The 24,019-nt window shown below is 37.8% G+C and overlaps 1 protein-coding gene across 1 annotated transcript in view; it reads left to right on the forward strand.

Moving 5' to 3' along the window:
• Positions 1 to 2,606: 2,606 nt before the first annotated feature.
• LOC106099711 overlaps positions 2,607 to 24,019 on the forward strand; it is a 31,831-nt gene continuing 10,418 nt past the window's right edge. The window contains exons 1-2 of the mRNA XM_013278333.1: positions 2,607 to 2,684; positions 12,999 to 13,165. Coding sequence (XP_013133787.1) covers positions 13,108 to 13,165 — 58 coding nt within the window. The 5' untranslated portion in view covers positions 2,607 to 2,684; positions 12,999 to 13,107. The remainder of the gene's footprint in view (positions 2,685 to 12,998; positions 13,166 to 24,019) is intronic.

Raw genomic sequence — 24,019 nt, forward strand, 5'->3', positions numbered from 1 at the left:
TGCCGGCCCATTCGTGCTAAGATGTTAAAGCGGGCACTACCACTGTAAAAATCGCATACCGCGTTATGCACATAGCGCATAGCGCACGTCGCTAATCGAAAACTTGAAACTCGAATCAATTGACTTTATACGTGCGCACAACCAAAGCGCATCATTCCACCATGCAATGACAACTGTCATCGTTTACTATTATTATTTCGATCGCTGCCTGGACATTTTGACAGATGGGTTGATATAGAAGTACATGACTCTTTTGGTATCCGGCAATAAGAAGTGACATTTAATGTCAGGGTAATAATGACATAGCTTGTCACTTCACTTCGCGTTATTAGTTTACGGATTTTGTGTTGCTTTTTAATGTTATTCCATGAAATAAAGCAATGAAATTATTTAAAAGTAGTGCAAGATAGTTTTTTTTTATTGGGAGATATTTTTAATTCTGAGAAGTAGGGGGTCCAGTAATTACATTTGAAAATGTGAATCATCTTGTATCTGTTGCATTACCATGTGTTAATCAAGAAATTCCCTAACTTTCAAGGCGACCCATATTTTTGAATTTGTAATTAAAAAAAAAGAGTTATGTACTAACTGACTTAAAAATATTTTGCTGAAAGTTGTTTTATTTCCTACTTCAATTTGTAGTGACCGACCCATTATTGTAACGTGTTTTGTGCACCTGGAAGTATGGAGTATGGCCTTCTTGACGTTAATTTCATAATGACTTACGTATTAAGGAAATTACTGTGTGTACTCATTAATGTATCATAAACTAACCACATAGTTGTACTGTGCGTTGATTGTAAACAACAGAAATTAAGATTTCTATTATTCTGTAGATGAGGGCTAAGTAAGACTATTCCTTCCCTAACTGTCTCAAGGGAGTGCATTGCTAAAAGTTTGCTACAAAGATTCTTAACTATAGAGCCTTCTAACCGACAAACGAAGTCTGGGGCATTTCCTAGTTACATTGCAAGCCACAAGTATTTCCTTTAAAATTTGCGTTTTCGTTTTCAGAAGGAAAGAATTTCCCTTTAATGCGGACATATTACCTTACTGGTAACCCTAAATGCTCAGAAGCGCCATCCTCTCAATGTCTAAAAGGTGCAAGACAAGAGTCTTGTGGCACTATACTATTAAGGGTTGTTTGTTAAAAAACACAAATTACAATACCAATTCAAAATAATTTCTTATGATGCCAGCAATTATAATTATTATACGATTGTAATTTTAATGGTACAAAAAATTAACAATCATTTAGCGCCGTTATATTTACACTTATTAGTACTAGGTACCGATTTAAGAATAACATAATTTGTATCTTTACATATTTATACTAGTCTAATAAATTGTAACTATATTGTTTTTTATTGCTTCTTTATTTAACGCAGAGTACTGTAAGTGAGTTCTTCTACAAAGGTAGGCTGCGCTGCTACTGTGTCGCCGCGCCGCGCACTACTCTTTTAGCCAAAGAAACCTGTAAGTATAGTGTGTTTCTATATTGTTATAATGAAAACAAAAATAAAGAAAGGTATAATCTATATCAGAGAAGTCTACCATCCACACCCCACTGGCTGGCCCACTGGAGACCACACTGGCTTTAAAGGGTTAAATTGGTTAAAATTGGATTGACAAGTAAAGGACCATTGAACTACGTATCTTAAGAAAGAAGTAATAATAAGTAAGCAGTAGTGACCTAGGGTATCGTTGGTGAAGATACCGGCGAGTGCGGCGAGCGCGTTCAACTTGGCGACAGTGTGCTCCGCGTGCGCCAGTGCCAGCGCCCCCAGCAGCGAGGTGCTGTTGGCCAAGCCACTGCAACGAGCACAGACACACGTACAACACATTATTTCCAATATGCCTCCTGCAGTTAAATAGCACAAAGGGATACTTACACTGGATTAAACAGACTGAAGAGGCCGAGAGGATTGCCGTCGCAGCAAGTGCTCTGGAAAGTTAAAACATTTACATGAGGCGGCGGCGACTTTGAAGTTAGGATTAGGCCAGTGTTCGATCATAAAATAGTCTTACTAGTAGAAGCAGTAATGTCGGCAACGCGAGGGAACATATCGAGGCGAGAGGCGACTGCGCCATGCTAACTGACTCAGTGACAAGTAACAAACAGAACAAGTGCTAAAACCCAGTTCTGTTGTCGCTAGTTCTACTAGTGAACAAGTGCCCAAGTACTTATAGTGCTTGGCATCAAAGGACGGGTACTTAACATTACAATGATTCTTACGCGTTGCAGTTTCAAGGTGATAACATTAGAACGCAATTATGTTACATTCATATGTATAACATAGTTTGCATTAGGTAGGAAACCTCTTAACATGACAAAAAGGTTCTGGTTTACAATGTCGTTCATCGATCGCTGGAGTGTGTTCAGGAAAGTGTCTATTTATGATGGCGAAGAATTAGATAATAGATAAAATTTGAAGTAATGATATCGTGGTATAGGTTTGGGTCGTTGCGTAACGATCGCCCGATCCCGAATCCCGATTTACTGCTCCTGTTCCCGCGACCCGCTACATAGTGCCTGGAGGGGGATGATACTGAGGTGCAGGGGGAGGGGTTGCGTGCTCTGCTCAATCCTGTAGGGGTAGGGGCAGTGTGGTAGCGGCAGCCGGTGTGCCCGCACGTCAGTGTCGCGCGTGTTCTTCCACTCCAGCACCGCGTACTCCGCACCGGTGAGTATCCCTCACATATTATCATTATCACTGTTTGATGACTGAACTTTGCTATCAAATATGACATATTGTGTATGTATGTTGTGTTTCCTGAAGAATAATGAGTTACCTTCTAATACCCAAGTGTTCTAATATTACTTGAGCTTGATTTTGTGAACTCTTTTCTCATCTTGTTGTAAATTACTTTGTTTACAAATACAAAAAAAAGGAATTCGCTTCAATCTAGTTTAGTTTTTGTGACAGATGAGATTGTTTAAATCGTACTAATATTATAAATGCGAAAGTTTACATGGATGAATGTTTGTTAGAGTTTGTAGCCTAAACTTCTGAACGGATCTCGATAGAAGTCACAGATGTAGAGGATAGTCTCGATGATTATAGGCTACTTTCTTTTGTTTTTTTCCCGCGTGGACGGAGTCGCGGACGTAAGCTAGTATGTACATAAATACAAACAGTTGAGATTGTCTCTGCTAAGATTACGATACAACTAATCATTTTAGACTTCCTAGAATTAGAATCGTTTAAATCGTATTCGCATAAAATACTCCAATTAGTTGGAGCAAAAGGCTGTTAGTGTTCAGCACATTTTGCAGAATATCGCTAAGATTTCGTTTACATCTTCCATTGTTTTGTACATTAGCTGTTATATATTTTTAATGTATGTATTATAAAGCAAACAATCCTATTTTTTAAAAAAAATGGATATTACGCTTCTAGGAATTTAATCAAAAGGAAAAAAAGGTATGGAAATAAACCGCGTCCCCTAGAGTAAGTAATATCAAGCTAGGGTCCGATTTGAATATCCGCCGGGTAAATACCATACCCGGGTGACGTTGACCGGCCGGGCATTGTCCGGCTTTCTTCAGATGTTCACCCTCCCTTCTGGTCACATTAAGATGTGAGTTACTGGTCGATTTAATCTGTGGATTAGATCTCTGAAATAACACATAACTTGGGATCGTGCATAGAAATAATTTTGTCTCAGTTGTGTGATAACTAGATATCGGTCTGTACCGATCTCTGTAGATGAGATAATAATCTTGGGTAATAACCAAAGAGAAGCAAAAAATATATAGTGGAAGCAAAGTTGACACTTCATTTCAGATATTTTTCAAATGACCCTCAAAAACACATGTTAATATAATATACATAATTATTCTATTTAACCGAAATGCCAATAGGTGTCACTAAATCATGTTTATATTTTATTTTTTAACAAAAGACGGAGCTTATTATTATTTTGAAAAATGTTTGTAAGTTGTAATACAAGGACAACAATACCTTTCAAAGAAGTTAGCGGTAAAAAAATGATGTTCAGTATGTCCAGTCTATGTATTTCTTAAATGTCTTGGTAACATACATTACCAGAGATAAGTATAGATTTCCTAATTTCACCTAATCCTTGCGAAATTTTTAATAATTAATCAATCTTATTACATTTGTTTGTGAAACAGCGCTGTGGAACAAACAGCTGACGGCGTACAATGGTTTGTTTGTTGAAGCGACGACCCAGATACATAAATTACTAATTGTGATTTATAATACCCTGATACAATATTAATTTTGTTGTATTTACTTCATTCTCGATTTGCAATGGATTGAAATGTTAATGTTAATCAACCATCATACAATTGTTAGCTGGAATACAACAAATCACAATCAAACTATTACCTTCAGTATTTACAATTTATGTGATAGCAGTAGTAGTGCAAGTTGTAATTAATCTATTACTTCTACAATCTTATCTTCTACAATTATTTCGGTTGTCAACTCTCAAAAATCAACAGCCGGAATGACGTCATTCGGGTTAACTATCTCCGTTTTAATTTAGATTTCATTCGCAGATACATTTGTATCGCCTGCAATTTCACACGATCCGCGCTCGGCTCGTAAGTAATGGCCAACATTTTGAGGAAGGCGATTAATTCAGCGCTACTGTGGCTTTGTCTTGTCCCTGAGGAAGGCTTGCTGTTGGGCGAGGGGTGGTCGGGGGGAGGTGCGATGCGAGGGGGGGGGTGTTGCTTGACCCAATTGTGTTACACTTCTTTCTCTTTATCCTCCGCGTCTTATGAGATTTGATGGACTTAAAGACGACTCTCGTCTCGAGATTCCGCGAAGTATTTCTAGTTTATTATTTTCGTATTTGGAGCTTTAGACGAGTACTGTTACATTCTTTTCACAACCAGATTTTTTTTAAACAGGCTTGCTTTAAAACTGAATGCAAAAGTTTAGATGAATAGATGGATGTTTGTTAGAGTTTGTAGCCTGAGCGGCTGAACGGATCTGGATGAAATTTGGCATAGATGTAGTGGATAGTCTAGAAGAACATATAGGCTACCTTTGTTGCCGAAAATAGTTATGATTCACGTGGAATATAAAGATTTAGATTTTTCTTTCAGTGTTTACTCGATAATTCTCCAACGGTTCAACATATCTTATTGAATTTTGGCATAGATATAAAACGACGTCTGAAGTACACATGGAATAAGGTTCATCCCCGAAAAATGTCAGGTCAGATAAGTAGTTTTTTTGTTTTACATAGTTCGTATATTTTCTAATATCGCACGTAAAGTCACGGGTAAAAGCTAGTCTTTTATGATCAAGATAACAAATGCCATCTTTTAACAAACAGATGTTGTAGAAGTACACAATTTTTACAAGAGCTATGTGTGTCATAGAGTGCTGTAGAGTATATTCTCGGAGACTAGCGGAGCCGGTCGCGAAACATTTAACAAAGAAATCGAACTCGCCTTACACTTGCAACATTTCCAATGCATTTGATAGCACACAATGGCTTTTGTTCGGGCGAGTGCGGCGGCCGGTAATGCACCGCCCGCTGAGGGCTGTTGCTGACCTACATGTTGAGCGGCGACTTGCTCACAGCTCTCAGCTCGCTCTGCCCGCTCGACAGCCTTCAACCACTTAAATGTTTGAAAAAACTTTAACTTTTTGTCAAAATTTGCTGCCAATTGTGTTTCACCACGGTTACTCTCTGTTGAGGGTCATCATGAGGTTTTAATTATCTGCTAACGTTTTAATAAAATTAATTAAACAAAGACAAAGAAATAAGTAAATATTTGTATGATTGTGAGTTATATGTGGTCCATTCTTCAACGTTCTACAGTTGTACGGCTCCTGTTACTGATGCTACAAGAATTTTTATTTGCGTCGTGTTTGCTGCTTATTTGTCGTCTGTCAGACGACGCAGCTTTTTATTTTTATAACAGCCATTTCTTGGCGGCGCGCGATCGTTAAACGAAATGGAACCTACCGAGAACAATGTCCCAGCGTTGAAGCGAAATATACGAGTTAACCTGAACTTTATGTTAGTCGTACTCCTGAATAAAGTAACAAAAGAACCACATCTTTCCTTTCCGACTGAATCAAGTACCATAAACAAGAGAGTTATAATTTCTATGCCAGAGAACGAGCAACAGAACATTCACGTTTCTAAAGTCGTTTCTGCTTTATCTCTGAATGCCATTAAATTACTTGAACCTCTAATTTAACGTCTTAAAAACTTTAAGCGCAAAGTTAAGTAACTAAGATAGCGAAAATAAAAGTGAAAGATAGCTGAAATTAAAATAATATTTCAATTTGTAAATGGCGAGGAAAGGGCAGATTAAGCGGGTACCCTTCGGGTACGGGGTGAGGGTAGGGGAGAGGAAGCCGTAAATCGTGGGGGGGAGGTAATTGAGATGACGCGCGGAAATATGGTGACTGGATTAGAAGCGGATCTTATGAGAATCGAGACGATATCATCCTTATCCACTAAACGACCCCTCGGTGTGCGCAGTGGTACACACGAGGCGTTTGCGAGTTCTGATGACGTGGGTGACAAGAAAGGACCAGCCCCTTGACCAGCCGGCAATAACGACGTAGAAATCGACTCTTAACATCCCGTCGTTCATGTTATCCTGAAAAAAATCAGTAACCAAACTCAAAAACCACTAGAAAATTCGCGATTGTTGCAAGTAAGGTTGCATTTAACATACATTTTGAACGTCACACAAAAATAACTACAAAAATTAGCCTGCATCGAAAAACACGAAATTTTTAAAATTAAAATCCGTATGAAGTCGTTGAAAAGTTTATTCGCAACCTTTATTATAACTGAAACTCTTCGCTAAATTACAACATTTACGCACACGACTGTACTCATGTTATGTTTTCATTTCGTTCTGCAAAAGTACACAAAAGTAAATGTGTTTTAATTTCGTAGCAAAGTTACGTAACGTTTAGCAGCAATTTTGTTTTGAGTAACGTCTTATTTGCAGAGAATTTGCTGGTTATTTTTCATTCCTTGCAGTTTGTTTTTGAGCTCGGTGCAATCTCGGTGCAGTCTCGGTGCAATCTTTGGAGCTGATAATTATTAGTTATTTAATATGTAACTTAGTTCATATTCTAAGTGTGTATTTATTCGAAAAAAAAAAAACTATATTCAATACAGGTTTTGAATAATGTAACAAGTCATAACGGTTATGCGAGCCTTATCGGGTATAACGAAAGAATGCGGACGATTGATTTCCAAAAGGCAGTAAAGTTACAATTGAAATAACATGATAACATAAATAAAACTAAATTTATTAAACACAAACCGATGATAGTTTAATCTCAAGTTGGTTCTTGCGGAGAGCGACCGGGGCCGGGCGGGGATCCCCGGGGAAGGCGGAGGCAGGCGGAGAACCCGCTGCGCTGCACGGGGACATTGCTTCCGAAACAAATCTCATGTGAGCTTGTAACATTTATCACATAGATCTTATATTCCATCATAAAATTGTTAGCTGAATTTTACTATTTTGGACATTAAATTTCCATAAAAATGTTTAAGATGTTTTTGCCGTCAAGCGACAGGCTATCGTCAAACTTGTGTAATGTTATTTCCAGACAGTTGTGTCGACACGCCACTGTCAAGTATTTGTAGCAACATGATGTATGGAAAGCGATGTACAATATGAGCGTTATACCAACCTATCAACCGTATAAGACAATAGATAAAAACATTTACGAACACGAGAAGTTTTCCATTGAACATGAAAAGTTGAAGATTTGACGTATTATCGCAACAATACAAGACAAGCAAGTTAGTACACAAACTGTGCGACTGTTGATGTCATGTAGTTTTTGTTGGTCTTTCCTCAGTGCATTGGGAGCTTTGAAATGTGCACGTACATTTTGAAGGCAATTTCTAAACATGTAGTCATATATTTACTCCTAAAATTAATATCTGTAATTTTCTCAACTGTTCGAGAATGTGAGTAGAAGTCTTAATAAGTTCAGTGTATTATTATGCAAATTGTATGTGTGTTTGTGTGCGTGTTTGTGTGTGTGCGTGCCGCCCCTATCTCACAGTTTATCCCGGCAATTCAATAAATTGCATTCAGTAAGTGGCTACACTCCACTCACAGTGAAGGGCTCTCTCGCCGCCGTTTATGTTGAAATCCCTTTCCCACATGACGGGGCTGAGGTCGATGTATAGACGAGTGCTTCTATCGCTTACGGAATGAGGGAACATCTCGCTATCCTGATTGTATTTCTTGCCGGGGGGCGCGGGAGGTGGCAGGAGGTGGCGGGATGCTGTAAACATTCATCTTGCTCAGTAGTTTTTGTTGTTTGCTTTAAACTGAAACAATTTGTTTTATGTAAATGGTATTGATAAAAACATAAACAAAAATGTATGTAGAATTGAAGATGTGGTAAAATTACTTATACCATGTAGGTATACATTTTTAACTTAAATAATTAAAATGTTACATGTTTAATTTACTTCTTGGCTCTACCGTCAGTATAATCAGTGTTAATCTGACTCCAATATTCTGGTCACGGAACAGTTGCTAAGTTAGAGTTAATCCCTTGGCTTGGGACACGCGCCTCGTCCGCGAGAGGGCGCTGTCAGGGTCACAAGTTGAAGGAGGCCAAACAATGCAAGGATTAGTGTGAGTTTCAGAACCAAATCAAGAAAATGCTACAATTCCTTCAATAAATTAAAAAAAATATAACTTAAAAAGTCTATCTCAAAGTGCAAATTTTAAAACGTTCCCTTTACTTTGTGTGCAAATTATTACTTTAAACTGTAAAGTTATGTTTGTATTATAAAAAAAAATACCACAAGTGATAGTTGTATGCCGCACAATTTATCCCGCGCTCCCCCAAGGGGCGCCCCCGGTTACACTGCTATTTTACGGTCCCTGGTGGACTACAATACGATTATACAAAAACTGCTTATTATCTTGCGAAGAATTACTAATCATTTCTTACTGACTGTAACCCAAATAGTGATATGTGACTTTGAAAATCCTTCTATAAAGTAATAATAAAAGTTAGTGCCAGAGCTAACAGGGAAGGGGGAGGGACAAGCATCGAATACAAACTCCGAAGGGTACGTAATAGGGAATGACAAACTAGATTAGATGCGTGAGTCCGACCCAAGCGGGTGGAAATCCTATTTAAGACGTCAGACGATTCCTGGACTTTTTGTAGAATTTGATTTACTTTTGTCTTTATTTTCAAACCTTATTTTATTAAGTTCAAACATCTGCACATACAACATGGGCTTGCGGTAGTAGTGCAGGATTTTAGACAAAAGACGATGACACATTGGGTAGTCAAGTGATAGCAAGTGACAATTTATATGAAGGGCTCTATAAGTCTGCGGCGGCAGGAGGACTTCGGAGAGGTCCCGAGGGACGCCGAGAGACGACGAGGGCGGTCGAGGGACGTTGATGGCAATGGACGAGCGTTCAATCACTGTCGTCCGCATTCCCTACAGAACTGAAATGTTATTAATGAAATATAAGAAACTTCTAAATTTTGTTTCTTCACTTATTCAATCTTTTCGTGTTGGCGAGATATCAAGAAAAGTACAAATTCTTAAATTTAAACAGTCTATACTTTTATTAATAGTAATTAATGAATACCTCATTTTGACATGTATTCTAAACTAGCTGTCCCGTACGGCTTCATCTGCATGAAATTATAAAAACTTTCTATATTATTTTATTGTTGCGCATATTACAACGAAGACCTTTGAGACACGACACGACACACGACACATTTGATAACAATTATCGTTACCATAATAACCTTACTTCCTTAGTGTTGGCAGCTTGTAGTTTATAGTCCCTTTCCCATATGAAGGTTTTTTTTTTCAATTTATTTAGTTCCTAAGTTTAATAGCGTGAAAATGTATAGCCGTAAGCGTAGGACGCTTTATCAAAGAAAGGATTTTTCAAAAATACACTGTGATTGCTGACATTCTGTGCCACGAAATAGTGTGAGTTTACGCTTTATTATATTATATTATATTATATTAGTATAGATTATACTATAAAATACAACTTTACAATAAAAACCTGGATTGATTATATCTAAAAGAAGATAAAATTTAAATTGAACATACCGACGAATAGTCATTTCAGCTTTTGACTTGTAAGCCATAAAGTGAGATAGGGTGTAAGCATGTGGGGAGAATTATTATTATTTATATGCGAGCAAATCCGAGCGGACCACTGACTGCTGACTGCGGCCCCAAGTGTGTGGTAAAGCCAAGTTGACACTTGACCAGTTGCTCAAGTGTCACATTACGTAGGGTGCTGCGGATACACTTTGTTTATTGCTTGTCGAAGTGTGATTGTGTTGACTGTAATTAGAAGTGTTTTTAAAAAGATGTTAATGTAGAAGAAAAAGTAGGAAACATAAATGGCTTATTTATTTTATGATTTTAGAATATTCTGTAAGTGCATTTTAAAACAGTAAGGACGGATTTTTAGTTCCAATTCGTTGCGAACTACAAGCACTCCAGTACAAGTGGCATCAACTCGACTCAACTTTGTCAACTAGTTTACTCAGATTTTTGTGAAAATATTTTTTTTAAAATCATTGTAATTGTTGACATAGATCAGTTAAAAAATGTCATAATAAAATTTTAATTACAAAGCACAAGATTATTACTTAGAAAAGACTTTTATAAAAGTAGTTAGTCTGATTTTCTTCAAATCTAGATTTAATTTGGCAACGTGGTTTTTGAACACAAATTCTTATAAAAAGTATATAAGTAGAACATGAAAGTTGTGGATTTAAATGGTCGTGTTTTAAAGCAGTTTGATTCAATGCAATGTAGTAAGGTATCCTGCACTGCAGGCTGTAGGCTGCAGACTGCAGGCTGCACCAGACGCGCTACTGTGTGTAAGCCATCTCTGCAAATTGTTTTATTATCTACAGCAAGTTGTTTCAACCTTTTTGTGAAATATTAGAGGAAAATGCTAAGTATGAAAATGTTCTTGTATGAAGTCTCTTACGGTTGTTATCTCTGAATTTTTCAGAAATATTTTTTTTTCTCGCAAAGTCGTAAGTGTGAAAATAAAAAATGTAACGGGTGTAAATTATTGAATCGTTTTGCACGATTAAAGTAACTGGTAACTAATAATTTTGAGTACTGGCTGAATGTACATCGCGCATGATAGATGTCAAGACGACGATATAATGACTGATGACAGTTGTCTTTGAATGGTGGCAAAGATGCGCTTTGTTATTATAAAACCAATTGGTTAATCTCTGTTGTAAATGTTTGCAATTCGATTAGCGTGTTGTGAAGTTATCAATTAAATTAAGATGGTGGTAAACTAAGGATAGTGTTTTGTTTCTAATTTTACGCGATTGTTTTCATTATCTCCGACATATGCCCTGTTTTTGTTCCTACGTAACCGTGTCCGAAATTTGGACGACTCGACCAACGCAACGAAAGAACAACCGAAAAATACAAAACATTAACCACAATGAAAACGCAAAGAACAGCCACCAAAACACCTATCACCTAAGAGCCCTCGACCAGCGGGAGACCTACCCTGTGGCGAGACGTTAGTAATATCGTGCTTTAGGATTAGACGATCTCGCCACAGCGCCATCTATTAGGGCGAAGCGGAAACGACGCCAACATGCCCACAATGGAGGATCGTTACCGTGCATATGATCTGCCTTCGGAATTGAATTCTCTAAACCGTTCGTTTACTTTGACAAATATAATAAAAGACATAACTTACGTTACTAACAGATAAATTACCTTTCTAACGGTGAAAGAATTTTTAAAATCGGCCTAGTAATTTTTGAGTTATTTCAATACATACAAAATACAAATATAAAGTATTAATATAAACTATATTAGTTAATTATAAAGTACAATTCTCTTGTATGAGAAACAAATAAATTAGGGTTATACGTATTATTGTTCGGGTATACTTTGTTTACTCTGACTGCATCTCAGTTGCAGCCTAGTTGAGAGATGCGGGTTTACTTGCAGACGAGTTTCAATAGAGAACTGATCTGTTTATTTCAAAACTTCTTGTGTCGTTTAACAAGTACTATTTTTTATGTAACAGTTGCTTATTTTAAACATAAGAAATATTTATTACTTGAAATATTATCGGTAAGAAATTATTAAGTGAATAAAGTGACTTTAAAAGCTTTTCGATAAAAAATCGTCTTATCGGAATCGTATTAGAATCTAATAACATAGTAAAATTCTGTCGCGTTGACTAACGATTGCCTGCCTCAATAAATAGCAGACAATTTGAGACACGTGCCCTTCTCCCCCTCCCCTCGCCCACCGTGCCGCGCCCCGCGACCCCTTCACCCCCTCACACATACGCAAACACGCACACGTGTAGCAACTTTCGGTCCAAATACAATCGTTCCTTATCTAGGGTTGTCTATTTATGAAAAGTACTGGACCATATTTTATATTAAAGTAAAAATCATCTTATCATGTCGTTATAACATAATTATGGATTAGAAGCAATCGGTAACATACTCACATTGGCTATATTAATATTAATACACCATGAATTTATTATTAGAGTTAACTAAATAATTTTTGTGATAACCCTATTTTAGTGCCTCGTATAGAGGGGCGGGGGGCGGTGGGTCGCGGGGAGGCAGGGCTGGGCTCGATACTCCGCCGGCTCTAGACAACCGCTTTGAGCGCGTCTTGACTCTTTTTGGTCCGACCTCCCCACACGAGCGTTAACGTTTCTTTGCCAATAAACACATACTCATCATATTTGTTTTTTCCTCGTTATCTGCTTTCTAAATGGAGTTTTTACGGCGATGTGCGTACATATGTTGTATCTCCTTTGTGTCGATCTTTTATGTAACTAACAATATAGTTGCCTATTATGTAGCGTCCATCTCAAAGGAAAGTAAAGTACAGTGAAACAAAAGCAAATATTAAAACTCTGATGTTTTTTTCGTCAGTTGTAATTATAAAAACTTGACTTTTGGATGTTGTTATTTTGACAGTTTTAATTTGTTTGTTTACAGATGCAACGTCCTTGGAGATGAGCTCCGGGTGCACCGCCCGTCCCGCCCCGCCTCTTTCCGTCTCGCTCGCACTCCCCGCGGCGCGCTCGCGCCCTCTCCCTCCCGCGTCATGCCGCACGCGCACCGGCATCGCCTCCTCTCAACACTGCACTTCTTACTCCTCACTGGTAAGGTTTTAACATTTTTACTCTTTAGAAAAGTACAACATGCGTACAGTCGGGGAAACTGGCGGTATCCAACCTCAAAAGGTACAATCGTTTGAACATAAATCCACAGAACGTTTATAAAGGTCCGAAGTAAAGTCGGTTGGTGATACACGGCTAGGTATGCTATTTATTTAGTTATTTGCAGAAAGAGGCGTAGTTTGTCTCGTTGCAATGAAGAAGGCAATTATTCTTTTATTGAAATACCGCGAATTTCCGCGACTGTACATTCTACGAGACATTTCATTATTATTAACACCTTGACATAATAGTTTCGACTACTGCGCAATCGAGTTTAATAAATGTAAACAATAAACGAAAATCGTAAAGTTCAATACAGCACAGTATCAGCACGGTCGCGGCGTCAAATTTTACGCGGTGTCGAATAAATAGTGCGCCATAAATCTCTTACCCTCGGCCTCGGTCATTATCGGCTCGGCTTCCGCTGCAATATCCCGACCGCGGCTCGTTTGTCAGACGCGGAGTTTTCATAATAATACCCAGTTTATTACTGGAAGAGAGTGATCTGTTGCACTGCACTTTGCTGATAACTGACTTCAGTTTTTCGTTAAAATGGCGAAGCTGAAATGTGTCAAAATAATTGGCCATTAATTGGCAGTGTTAAATGTGAAGGAAAACTTTTCTCCGTGGTGACATAAAGCGGTTGTCGCAGGCCGGAGTGCCGGTGGGGGGACTCCGACGGGAAGTAGCCCGAGGTGGTGTAGGAATGCTCAATAGGGTGTTTGTTTGTTGAAGCGCCGGCAGTCGGCAGTCACGGAACTAATTACGTGGCTTGTGGACGTGATCCGAAGCGATGCAAGAAGTGAGGGAATTAGAGGAACAGTCATCCTTGTTGATATTGTCGTGAAAATTTAATGAATTTTATCTTAAAACTTTGTTTTGGTGGCAGATAAAATCGTCCCACCAGTTCCCTACGTCTGAGCTTAAATGATTTAATTGTAACGGTCGATTGCTATAAAATGCGGTCTGAATGTTTTGTACAGTCGCCGCGGGACCGACAATAACCATAAATGTCGTAACATCGACCTGCGTTCGTTTGATATCATGACCTTTTACATTTCAACTGCTTTACTAAAGTAGAATTTAACAATATTTGCAGCGTTTAAACGTTCTATCCACATATTATATTTTAATAAATAAATTGCTTGCTCCTTCTAGCTTAAATACGAAAAAACACTGATATAGTGCTTCAAAATATTGTTACAACTTAACATTTCATAATATTAATTGCGATAAATTATATGGAATATTCTATTCTTGTCAAGAGTCTAGTCAAATTCGTGGTATTAGTTCTGTCTGCAAAACTTTTCTTAACTTTGTCATTGTCTACAACTGTTCAAATTTGTCGCTTTGTCTCTTTTCTTCCTATATTGTCCTCTTTGTCTCACTCACCTCGACACTACGTCATTGTTTCTCCGGCTCTTTCTCTCACAATGACCTCCTTGTCTAACTCTCCTGCATTTCCTCGAGAATGTAAGTTGTGTAAAAGTTTACAATTGCTGCACACATGTAGTTTTGTTCTTTTGTTTTAAACTTGTCGCGGCCGAGGAACTCTCCGCACGATTTTCTATTGTACCTGCACATAGTTGTTTTCATACAAGTTTTAAACTCGACATCTTTTGATACACTAGTTAGCCTTACTGTTGCAATTGTCTAAGTTAGAAAACTTAAACGTAGTATGACTAGGAACAAATTGTGAACGAATATTTTATATTTTAATTCATGATTTAAAATGTAAAAGCAATTTTATGTTCATGTTTTCTTGAACTACTGACGTTACTAACAAATTGTCAGTAACCAACCCCTCGCGGGCGGTAAAATTTCCATCCTTACAAAACTTTTTCGCACGTTATCCATCAAAAATATGTAAAAGTGCGGCATAGAGAAGATATTTTTATCACACGGCTGTAAGATGACGGGAGGTTTTCGTTGAGGAAAATATCAAATCAACCTCCGACCTGAATTTCGTAAGGAATAAGGTCACCTGTCAGTCCGTCACGCAGCCAATCTGTACTGGATATATGTAACAAAAATGGAAGTTGGTTACGTGACCTCCTTAACATAATAACAATAGAATAAAACTCGACAATAAATAAAGTTTTATCAGTTACATTGAGTCAAGCTATTAGGTTTTGATCTTTACAGAATGTCATAAACATTGATTTTAGTACGTTCTGCAAATAAAATAAATAATAAGTATTTTGTAAGAAAAATCAAGAAAGGAAAATGTAGAAAATTTGGACAATAAATAATATATGGCTGGTTTCCGAACTACTTTTAACCATTCGATAATGGATATAGTTCGATAAAGTTATAAAATAAGGTTCAGAACTACTTAACTTGAATTTTTCCGTTATAGGTAGTATAGGATGGGATTGATAGGTTAAAACTAAAACAAACGAATCATTAGGTAATGATAAAATAAATAGAAACTTCAGAAACCCAGCATTAGTCACACTTCTCTTCTAACGTATAAGCTCGTAGCTATTTAACCTAATCTCAGTGCACAGAGCAGCTAAGTGCGGTCTGCGCCCTCTGCGTGTAGCTACGCTGTGTTGAGTGGCCACTTATGTGAGTAGCCACATGCGACCTCCTTGTGGTCACTCCACTTACTCGAGAATCTCTTTTCTCGCTCTCAGGATAATGATAGCTCTAAATATTTTATGTTCTCATTATAGCTTTTATATTGTTTATCTATAATTAGATTTAAAAACATAAAACAATGCAATATAAAGCTCGGCACGCAAGTTCCAGTAAATTACTGCTTTCTAGATCACTTATAATTTAAAGAAAAGGTGAGTCCAATTAAAAAATAAAATCATTAAATACCTTCGTCCCTTCGTTCCACATTAAGCCGTTTGTTCTAACTGCGGTCGCTGCCTGCGCTTGCGGGATAATGTATTCTGCGTAACGTGAATTACATGATTGGTGTTTAATTAAGTAGAGATGATCCCGTGATTAATGGCGGCTTGTTCGCGTGAGTGACTTGATGTATGTCGCCACGCCGGCTCGGGGACACGGCCGCACGGGGACACGGCCGAGGGGGCACGGTCGCACGGGGGCACGGCATGGGGGCATGGGCGCACTGCCGGTTTTCCGCCTGTCGCTGTTAATGTACCGTCAGCTTTAAGAGCAATCTTACTTAAAGATAATTGCACTAATTTCATTACTTAATAACCTTAGAAGGGAATTTTAACACATAGCGTTGTTTTAGAGGAATTAATTTTATTCAAACTGTTTAAAATGTAAAATAAAATAAAGAATAATTAATTTACTAAATAATAATTTATAAAATAATAAACTACCAATAGACAAGACATAATTGTCGGACGCCTGTGGCAACCCTGGCTTCCGACTCCCACTCACTCAACGAACGACATCAAGGAAACAACCGAAAACTGCGGACGGCCGTCCGCCGTTAACAAAATCGTGTATTTGTACGTATTTCGTCCCCCTGCTACAATTTAAACGAAAACTAATAAGAATCAAAAACACAAACGAAATCCTATTAAGTTTTAATTCACAACAATATTAAAAAAAAGAATCTCGTAGCCGTAGATCCTTTGTAGCTGCGTAGCTACGACATTGTCGTAGTCAACAATTGATTGACACTATGACATAGTAATATTCCCTGTAAACGATGAAACAACAGCCGCTGTGAGTCTCAAAGTTCCCGCGTTGAGTATTGTTATAGTGCTAACTGAGCAGTTTTCCTCCTGCAACCACCCTTCAACCCTAATTTGCTCAACAGAGTTGTAAACTTTTTACTCGGAAAAGCTAATTGATATGTAAATAATTAGATTATATTAGTTTCTTTCATCATCAACATGCCTTTATCCCTTAAGGAGGGTCGGCACAGTATGTGCTGCTCTTCCATACATCTCTATCAGCCGTCATATCTGAATCCACTCCTTTCTTAAACATATCCTCTTTCACACAATCCATCCATACTTCTTCGGTCTTCCTCTTCCTTTGTAGCCACCCACATCCATTCTTAACACTTTCTTGATTATGTCCTCATCGGTTCGTCCCATAACATGTCAATACCACGCTAACCTTTTGCTTCTCAATTTCTCCACCACTGGCGCTACTTTCAAACTTCCTCTAATGTACACATTCTTAACTTTATCCATTCTTGTCACACCACACATTCATCTTAACATACGAATCTCAGCCACATGCAATCTCCTTTCATCCATACAATACGACAGTTCTTATGATGGACTTGTAGATCTGTTCCTTAAGCTTAAGAGGCATTCTTGGACCACAAGTCACAGCAGTAACCTGTCGCCTTTTAATCCAACCTGCATTTCTTTAAATGTACTAAATACAGCAAATTATATTTACAGCTTACTGAACTACAAAATATACACTTTTCCACAAATACAATGAATGTACATGTATATACTGAAATAGACGCAGACAAAACACTTTTATAGTATTGAAATACTAAAAGAATTGTGTTGGATTGATGGCAACACAAAGTGGCCGCGAGAGGGCGCGAGGGCGCGAGGGCGCGAGGGGGAGGGCAGACTTAGTGAGAGCTATTCCGTAGCTCTGATTGCCGAACGTTAAATTTTGTTTGATTAAATTCTCAACACAGATAAATTCGATCAGAATTCCTAAAGAGAAAAAGAGCCCCCATTCCCGATGCCATCTAAACAAGAATTTATACCGCCTCAAATGAGACTCGTTTAGTGCCCCCTCCCCCGCCCCCGCCCTTGCCCCCGCCGCGCAACGTCCCGCCAAGCTCCATTCCAAGCGATTTTATTGCAAGATATTCGGGATATGTTCGCACTGAACGCCCTTGTCGTGGGAATTTTAATACTATTTCAATGGGTTTAGGTTCAGATTCGTTTGTCTTGATATATCGGATTTGGCAGTATCGCGCCCATCTCCGGCTAATCCGCACAATCAACAGAATTCCGTCCCCCTCCCCCCTGACCTCGCGACCTCCCCCGCGCCCGCACGCACAGAAGCACAGGGCTGCTGTAAACGTTCTGTATTGGAAAACTTTTACTAATATCGGTTTGGTTTTTTACCTTCGCGGACATTTCCTGTTTTTCACAAAACATCAACCATTATTTCCAAGTAAAAAAAAATTGACAATCGGACAACGTTAAAGGAGAACAAAAATAGGTCGCTTTCATACATTCATTTCATTCATTCATTCATTCATTCATTCATTCATTCATTTATTCAACGCACTTGTAATTTTTTTTTGTTTACATATACATAGCTAATAACACATTTATATACATACCCTTCTGTCAGTCGGGCAATAAACCTTTATTGACATATTTCTGCTACTGTTCGTAATATTTAAGTGAGTAACAGACAAATTTACAAGAGACAAATTGAAGAAGCAATACATCTCAATACGCCAGAGTGTCTTCTCAAATTAAACTGTCCCCCTGCGTCTACATACCTACTAGTTCGTTTCTTAATCAAACACTAAATAAGTTGGCTGCATTTGTTTGTTTTCAAATAACTCACCTACTCGACTGAGTAGTGTATATGTGACTACATATCTAGTTCGTAAATATTAAACAACTGTTTTCGCGACAACGCAACACTAGCTGTTTACGCGACTTTTGCATAGAATTAACATTGTAGGAATTTTAAAAATCGGCGCTGTTGTTTTTGAGTTATTTCAGTATATACAAAATTTTCTTTATAAACAAATCTTTTACCTTTCCTCTTTATAACACTAGTATATATAATTGCAATGCACGAGTTGTCTTTGCTAACTTAACGAGCATTTTTTTTTATATTTCTTGCGGTGCGGCGACAACCCTGAACTGGTACTGGAGGCTGTTGATACAGTGTGGGCATAAATCCTGTGGATCGAGTCTGGCTTTGTTAGCTTTATTATACTTAGTTAATAATAATGTGTACAACGGATGTAATTCCGCTGCTTACATTGGCTTTATTATCGGAATTAGTTGATTGTTAGTTATCTAGGATCTCAGGATATGGAGCTTAGATGTGCCTTCAGATATATCAACATAAATGACGAATAAAGTCACATTTTAAAAGAAGTAAATGTTTTAATTTATACAACTTTGTTACGGCGAAGGAAAACATCGTAATGCCTGCACATATCTGCGAAGAAATTCAAAGATATGTCAGTCAACGAGCAGTGCAGTTTGACTAAGGTCTACTACCTAACTAAGGGTAGGCCCCGAGCCCCCCAGTTTTAATTGCAAGGGTCGACGGGTCGAAGAGTAGTGGATAGTGTAAACTGGATAAAGGTGTCTTTTGGCATCATTATTTCTGATGTGTCACTATATTATGTAGTACGAACTTGAAGACGTTAGCTTTATTGACGCCTGGTATTGGCAGGGGCGGGAGCAGGGGGGTGTGAGGCTCGCGGGGTGTCTCAAATATTCCATGTGTTTACACAAGACCGCCGACGTTCATTGTTCAATTTACTTAATAATAGATTGTGTGGAAAGTTTTACAAGTTAGTTCAGTGGTGTTTGTTAGTTTTGTTACATTAACGTACATAAATACGTTTTAACTAAGTAACTAAGAATTAATTAATGAAGAATATGTTTTTATAGTTAAATTAAAAATATCTATTTATACGAGATAAATATCTCTAAAATTACCAAATCGTGCAGCACTTGTTCGCATTTCCATCTCAAAGCGTTCAATAAGCTTATTCAAGGGGAATCTCAGTGGACAGAATATCGTGAGCGGTAGTTTGAGCCCCAGTTGTCCAGTGAGGCGTGGCTGCGGCGCCGGCGGAGCCTCAGCAACGTGCTCGCTCGTTTAATTAGTTACCAACATATAACATCGGCTACATTTCGCAAAATACGTTACGTTCCCGAGCTATTCTAAAACTAAGTTTAATTTTTTTTTCAGTTTCAATGATAAATAAGTGTTATTATAAGACAAAATATAACTATAATGACCAAACAATTGCATTTCAGAATAATAAAACGTAATAACAAACTCCATTGTACAGAATTCCCAAAAAATCTGCCCAATAAAAATTATGTTGCGCTAGGGTAAATGAGCAAATTTTATTCGTCGCTTGTCAGAAACGCATCATAACAACGCGGCAAAACCATAGTGTCCATTTTAACGGTACAGCGCCATCTAGTGATAACTTATACAATTACATATTAATGGCACTTTGCCTTTTCGACATATAAACACCATTATGATTTCAATAATTTTGATAAAATACAAGTCACGTAATATTATTTTTCTTTTAAACAAAAAGTACAACAAAAAAGAACAAAGGACAAATTTGAATAAGCTATTTACCGAAACAATTGTTTCGGAAATTCCTTGCTTTAAAGAAAAATAGTACTCATAAGTTATACCAATTTATATAACGACATACAAGCGAATTAACACCACAAAGACCATTTTCTAATTCATAGGCTGAATTACAAAATATATGATTAGTTCATTAAAATACAGCGTCCGGGCGACGGCGGATCGTGTCTTATAAGATTTGCAGCGCGTTGGGAGCGGCGGGCTACGTGCTCTGCGTCACAACTGGCCAGCACTGGCTCACTGGCGACATGTCACACATCACAAAGGTCATAAGATTACATGACTCTTGACTTCTTTATATCATATCTTATAGCATTATTACAATTTCAAAAGCCCTTTTATGACATATAAGAAACAAAATTAAATTAGGTATAGATGTAAAGGATGGTTTGGAAGAACATATAGGCTACTCATTTTTTTTTAATTCCTAGCGAACTGAGTTGCGGGCGAATGCCAGTCTATACTAACAGTATTAAGAAGATGTTATTATTGTATATATTGAAGTAACTCAAAAACTACTTGGCCGATTTAAAAATTCTTGCACTGTTAAAAACTACGTTATCAGTGAGTAAAATAAGCTATGCTTTTACATTTTTTTTTAATTTCACACGGATGTAGTCGCGATCAACAGCTAGTCAAAATGAAATCGTAATACAAAAAATCCTAACAAACATTTGTAATAATTTAACTGTGGTATAATCCTAACATTTAATGTTGTCTATTCTGCGGTATTCTTTGTATTTCTGTAATCGAGTTAACTAATAAACAAACACACACACACACACACACACACACACACACACACACACATACATGCAGCTACACAGAGCGGGCAACCGTTCCGCTCGTTGCAGAATAATAGCAGCAGTAAAACTGCTCTCGTGTGATGCATTTCATTCGCTGCAGTTCCGCAGAGCGCTGCAATTACTGCAGACGAGGATTTATTTTTGCATTTGCTCAATTAACTTGAGGTGACAATTACGTAATTGGACTGTGGACACTGTAACGAGATTTTAAAATATTTTATTATTCGTTATTATTTTATGTATGAGGGTTCACTTATAAAAATAGATACCAATTTCTTGTACCAAGTTTGTAGTAAACACCGTTCTACATGCGTACCATGTCTACGTTTGTGTTCGGTACAGATCGTACTGGTTCGCCACATTCGGAAGCGAACATAATTTGAATTTCGCGGCCCAGGTTACTCGGGCTTATCTTTATGTCTCCCGCACGGGAGGTAGATGGAAAATCCCGCTCCAGTACGGACGGGCGCGAGTCCTGCGGAGGGGTGTGCAGAAAAAGGTCGTAAACAAGCAGCCAAGCGAGTCGGTCGGGTAGACGTGTGCGAATAGGTCATTGAAAGTGGTTGCTTGTACGACAACACGACGGCATAACTGGCGTGTCAATTTCGATTAGTGAACCGGGTCGTTCTAAATTCGGTTTCGCGTTTGAAATCGTTACGGTGCATACGGGTGCAACTTCAGGCAGTATCGCTGACGCCTATTGACTTGACAGAACCAGACTTGACTCGACACTGACAAAGACCAGGCACCTGCAGGAGGGGGAGACGATTATCGAGCTGGTAAGTACCACTCCCCATACAATATTATGCCCTCCGGTTCATTCGTAGTCTAAGGATAGGTTGTGCCGCGGGACCCAAACCCGTTAGTACGGCACAATATGTTTAATACGTCTACGGGTATATTCTACGACGTAACGTCGTAGCAAACACGCGTAGCGCGCTGATATTTTGATATCAGAGAAAAAGTTACGTGAAATTCTTAAATATTAGATAAGTAATTGAAAACTATGTTACATGTGAATAAGTAGCTTTTTAATTTTGAAATAGATTTTTTTAAATCGGCCCAGTAGTTTTTGAGTTATTTCAATACATACAAAAATGCAAATCTTTACTTGTTATAATAATGCTTAAATGCAAATTTTCGTTGAAATCTCTGTTCATTACAGTTTGAAATAAATTGTCGCTTTCTCAGACTGTAATTATCAGCCAAAGAAACAAGAAGACAGGGAAAATTCTCAGACAACTGCAGCTGAGGGTCTTTTGTCTTTGAAGACACAATGCAGTGTACATAAAATGTTTAATTAAAAAAAATTAACAGCCATTAAACTTTTGAGATAACCTACAGTTGACGAGGCATATTATTTTAAAGCAAATAAATATATTTTAAATCTGTATAGTTCAAACACAAACGAGTTCATTTTAGATCATCTATGAATGGTTTAGTTTGGAGAAATCAGTCTGATATTGAATGCTCTACAAATTGTGTTGGCGTATTAAACTTCAAATCTTATTAGAGAGATATTCATACAGCCCTCTTCCCGCTGCCCCCCGCGGTGCCCTCTCCCCTCCACGTCCCCGGGGGCCACAGCTACGTGATTAGTTTATTCTATGCAATCTATTATATTTCTTTCTAGAATACACCGATTCTACAATAATTTACTGATTATGTTTTAAAGTGATTTAACCTGAGATACGCTGACTCTATTCAAATTATAACTTATCAAATTAGTTTGGTTTGCTTCAGAGCACTTTATACTCTATTCCACTCAGACGTCATGACGTCACTGAGTTTGTCAGCAAATTATAACTTTTGTGACGTCATATTAAAATCAGATAATAGACAGATTTCATTTCAGATCGAATTGATCTGTAAATCATCTTAATTTTAGAGTTGACAAAATATTTAACTATAATTTTTGTATTAATTGTGTAGTTAACGTGATCATTATTCAATACATGAACGCAATTATAATAAATTAATGGTTAACCAAATGAAATTTATGCTGCGATTCCAATAATCGATGCACGAGTCATTGCAAAGTTACGTGCGAATTGCTCCGTTGGGATTTAGGTCAAATGACAAACGTTACTGCAACATTGACATGTATATTATACGTATATGTGATTTGTACACACATACATATAGATATAACAGTTTGTTCCGCTCTAGCGATTTTGACAGACGAGCTGTTAATGCCTCGCAGCTGCCCCAATCACTCACACAACATACATTCAGTAATACTAACAATAGTTAGAGATGCATGCTAAATATATTATAAGCCCTAAAATTAGCACCTTGTGTTTAGTAAATGAAGACAGTAATAACGTCGTTCTCATTATGGATCTCGACTTTTCTGAACATTAAAGTAAAATGATATAAAAAGAATATAAGGGGAGGCTGAAAACCAGCGCAACCTTTACTGACAAGCTAGAGACCGCATCAGCTGAGCCTTCTCCTTTTGGTCAAGATTTTTTTATTTTTATTTCATTAATGTGTTTTTGTAATGTAATTTTTGGTCAATAAATGTTTTTTTTTATAAAGTTGTTAATATGAATGAGCATAAAAGCAAATCAAATCAACATCTGCTATTGTTGTACTCTATGTAAAGTGCCAGTTTGCGGTGAATCCCGCTGCTCCCCGCGCGGGGCTTACGAGCTCAAAGCTCAAAGCCGCGGAGAGCTTTATTTGATTGCGTGCA

Source organism: Papilio polytes, unplaced genomic scaffold, assembly GCF_000836215.1.
Source record: "Papilio polytes unplaced genomic scaffold, Ppol_1.0 DF824325.1, whole genome shotgun sequence".
Taxonomy (NCBI): domain Eukaryota; kingdom Metazoa; phylum Arthropoda; class Insecta; order Lepidoptera; family Papilionidae; genus Papilio; species Papilio polytes.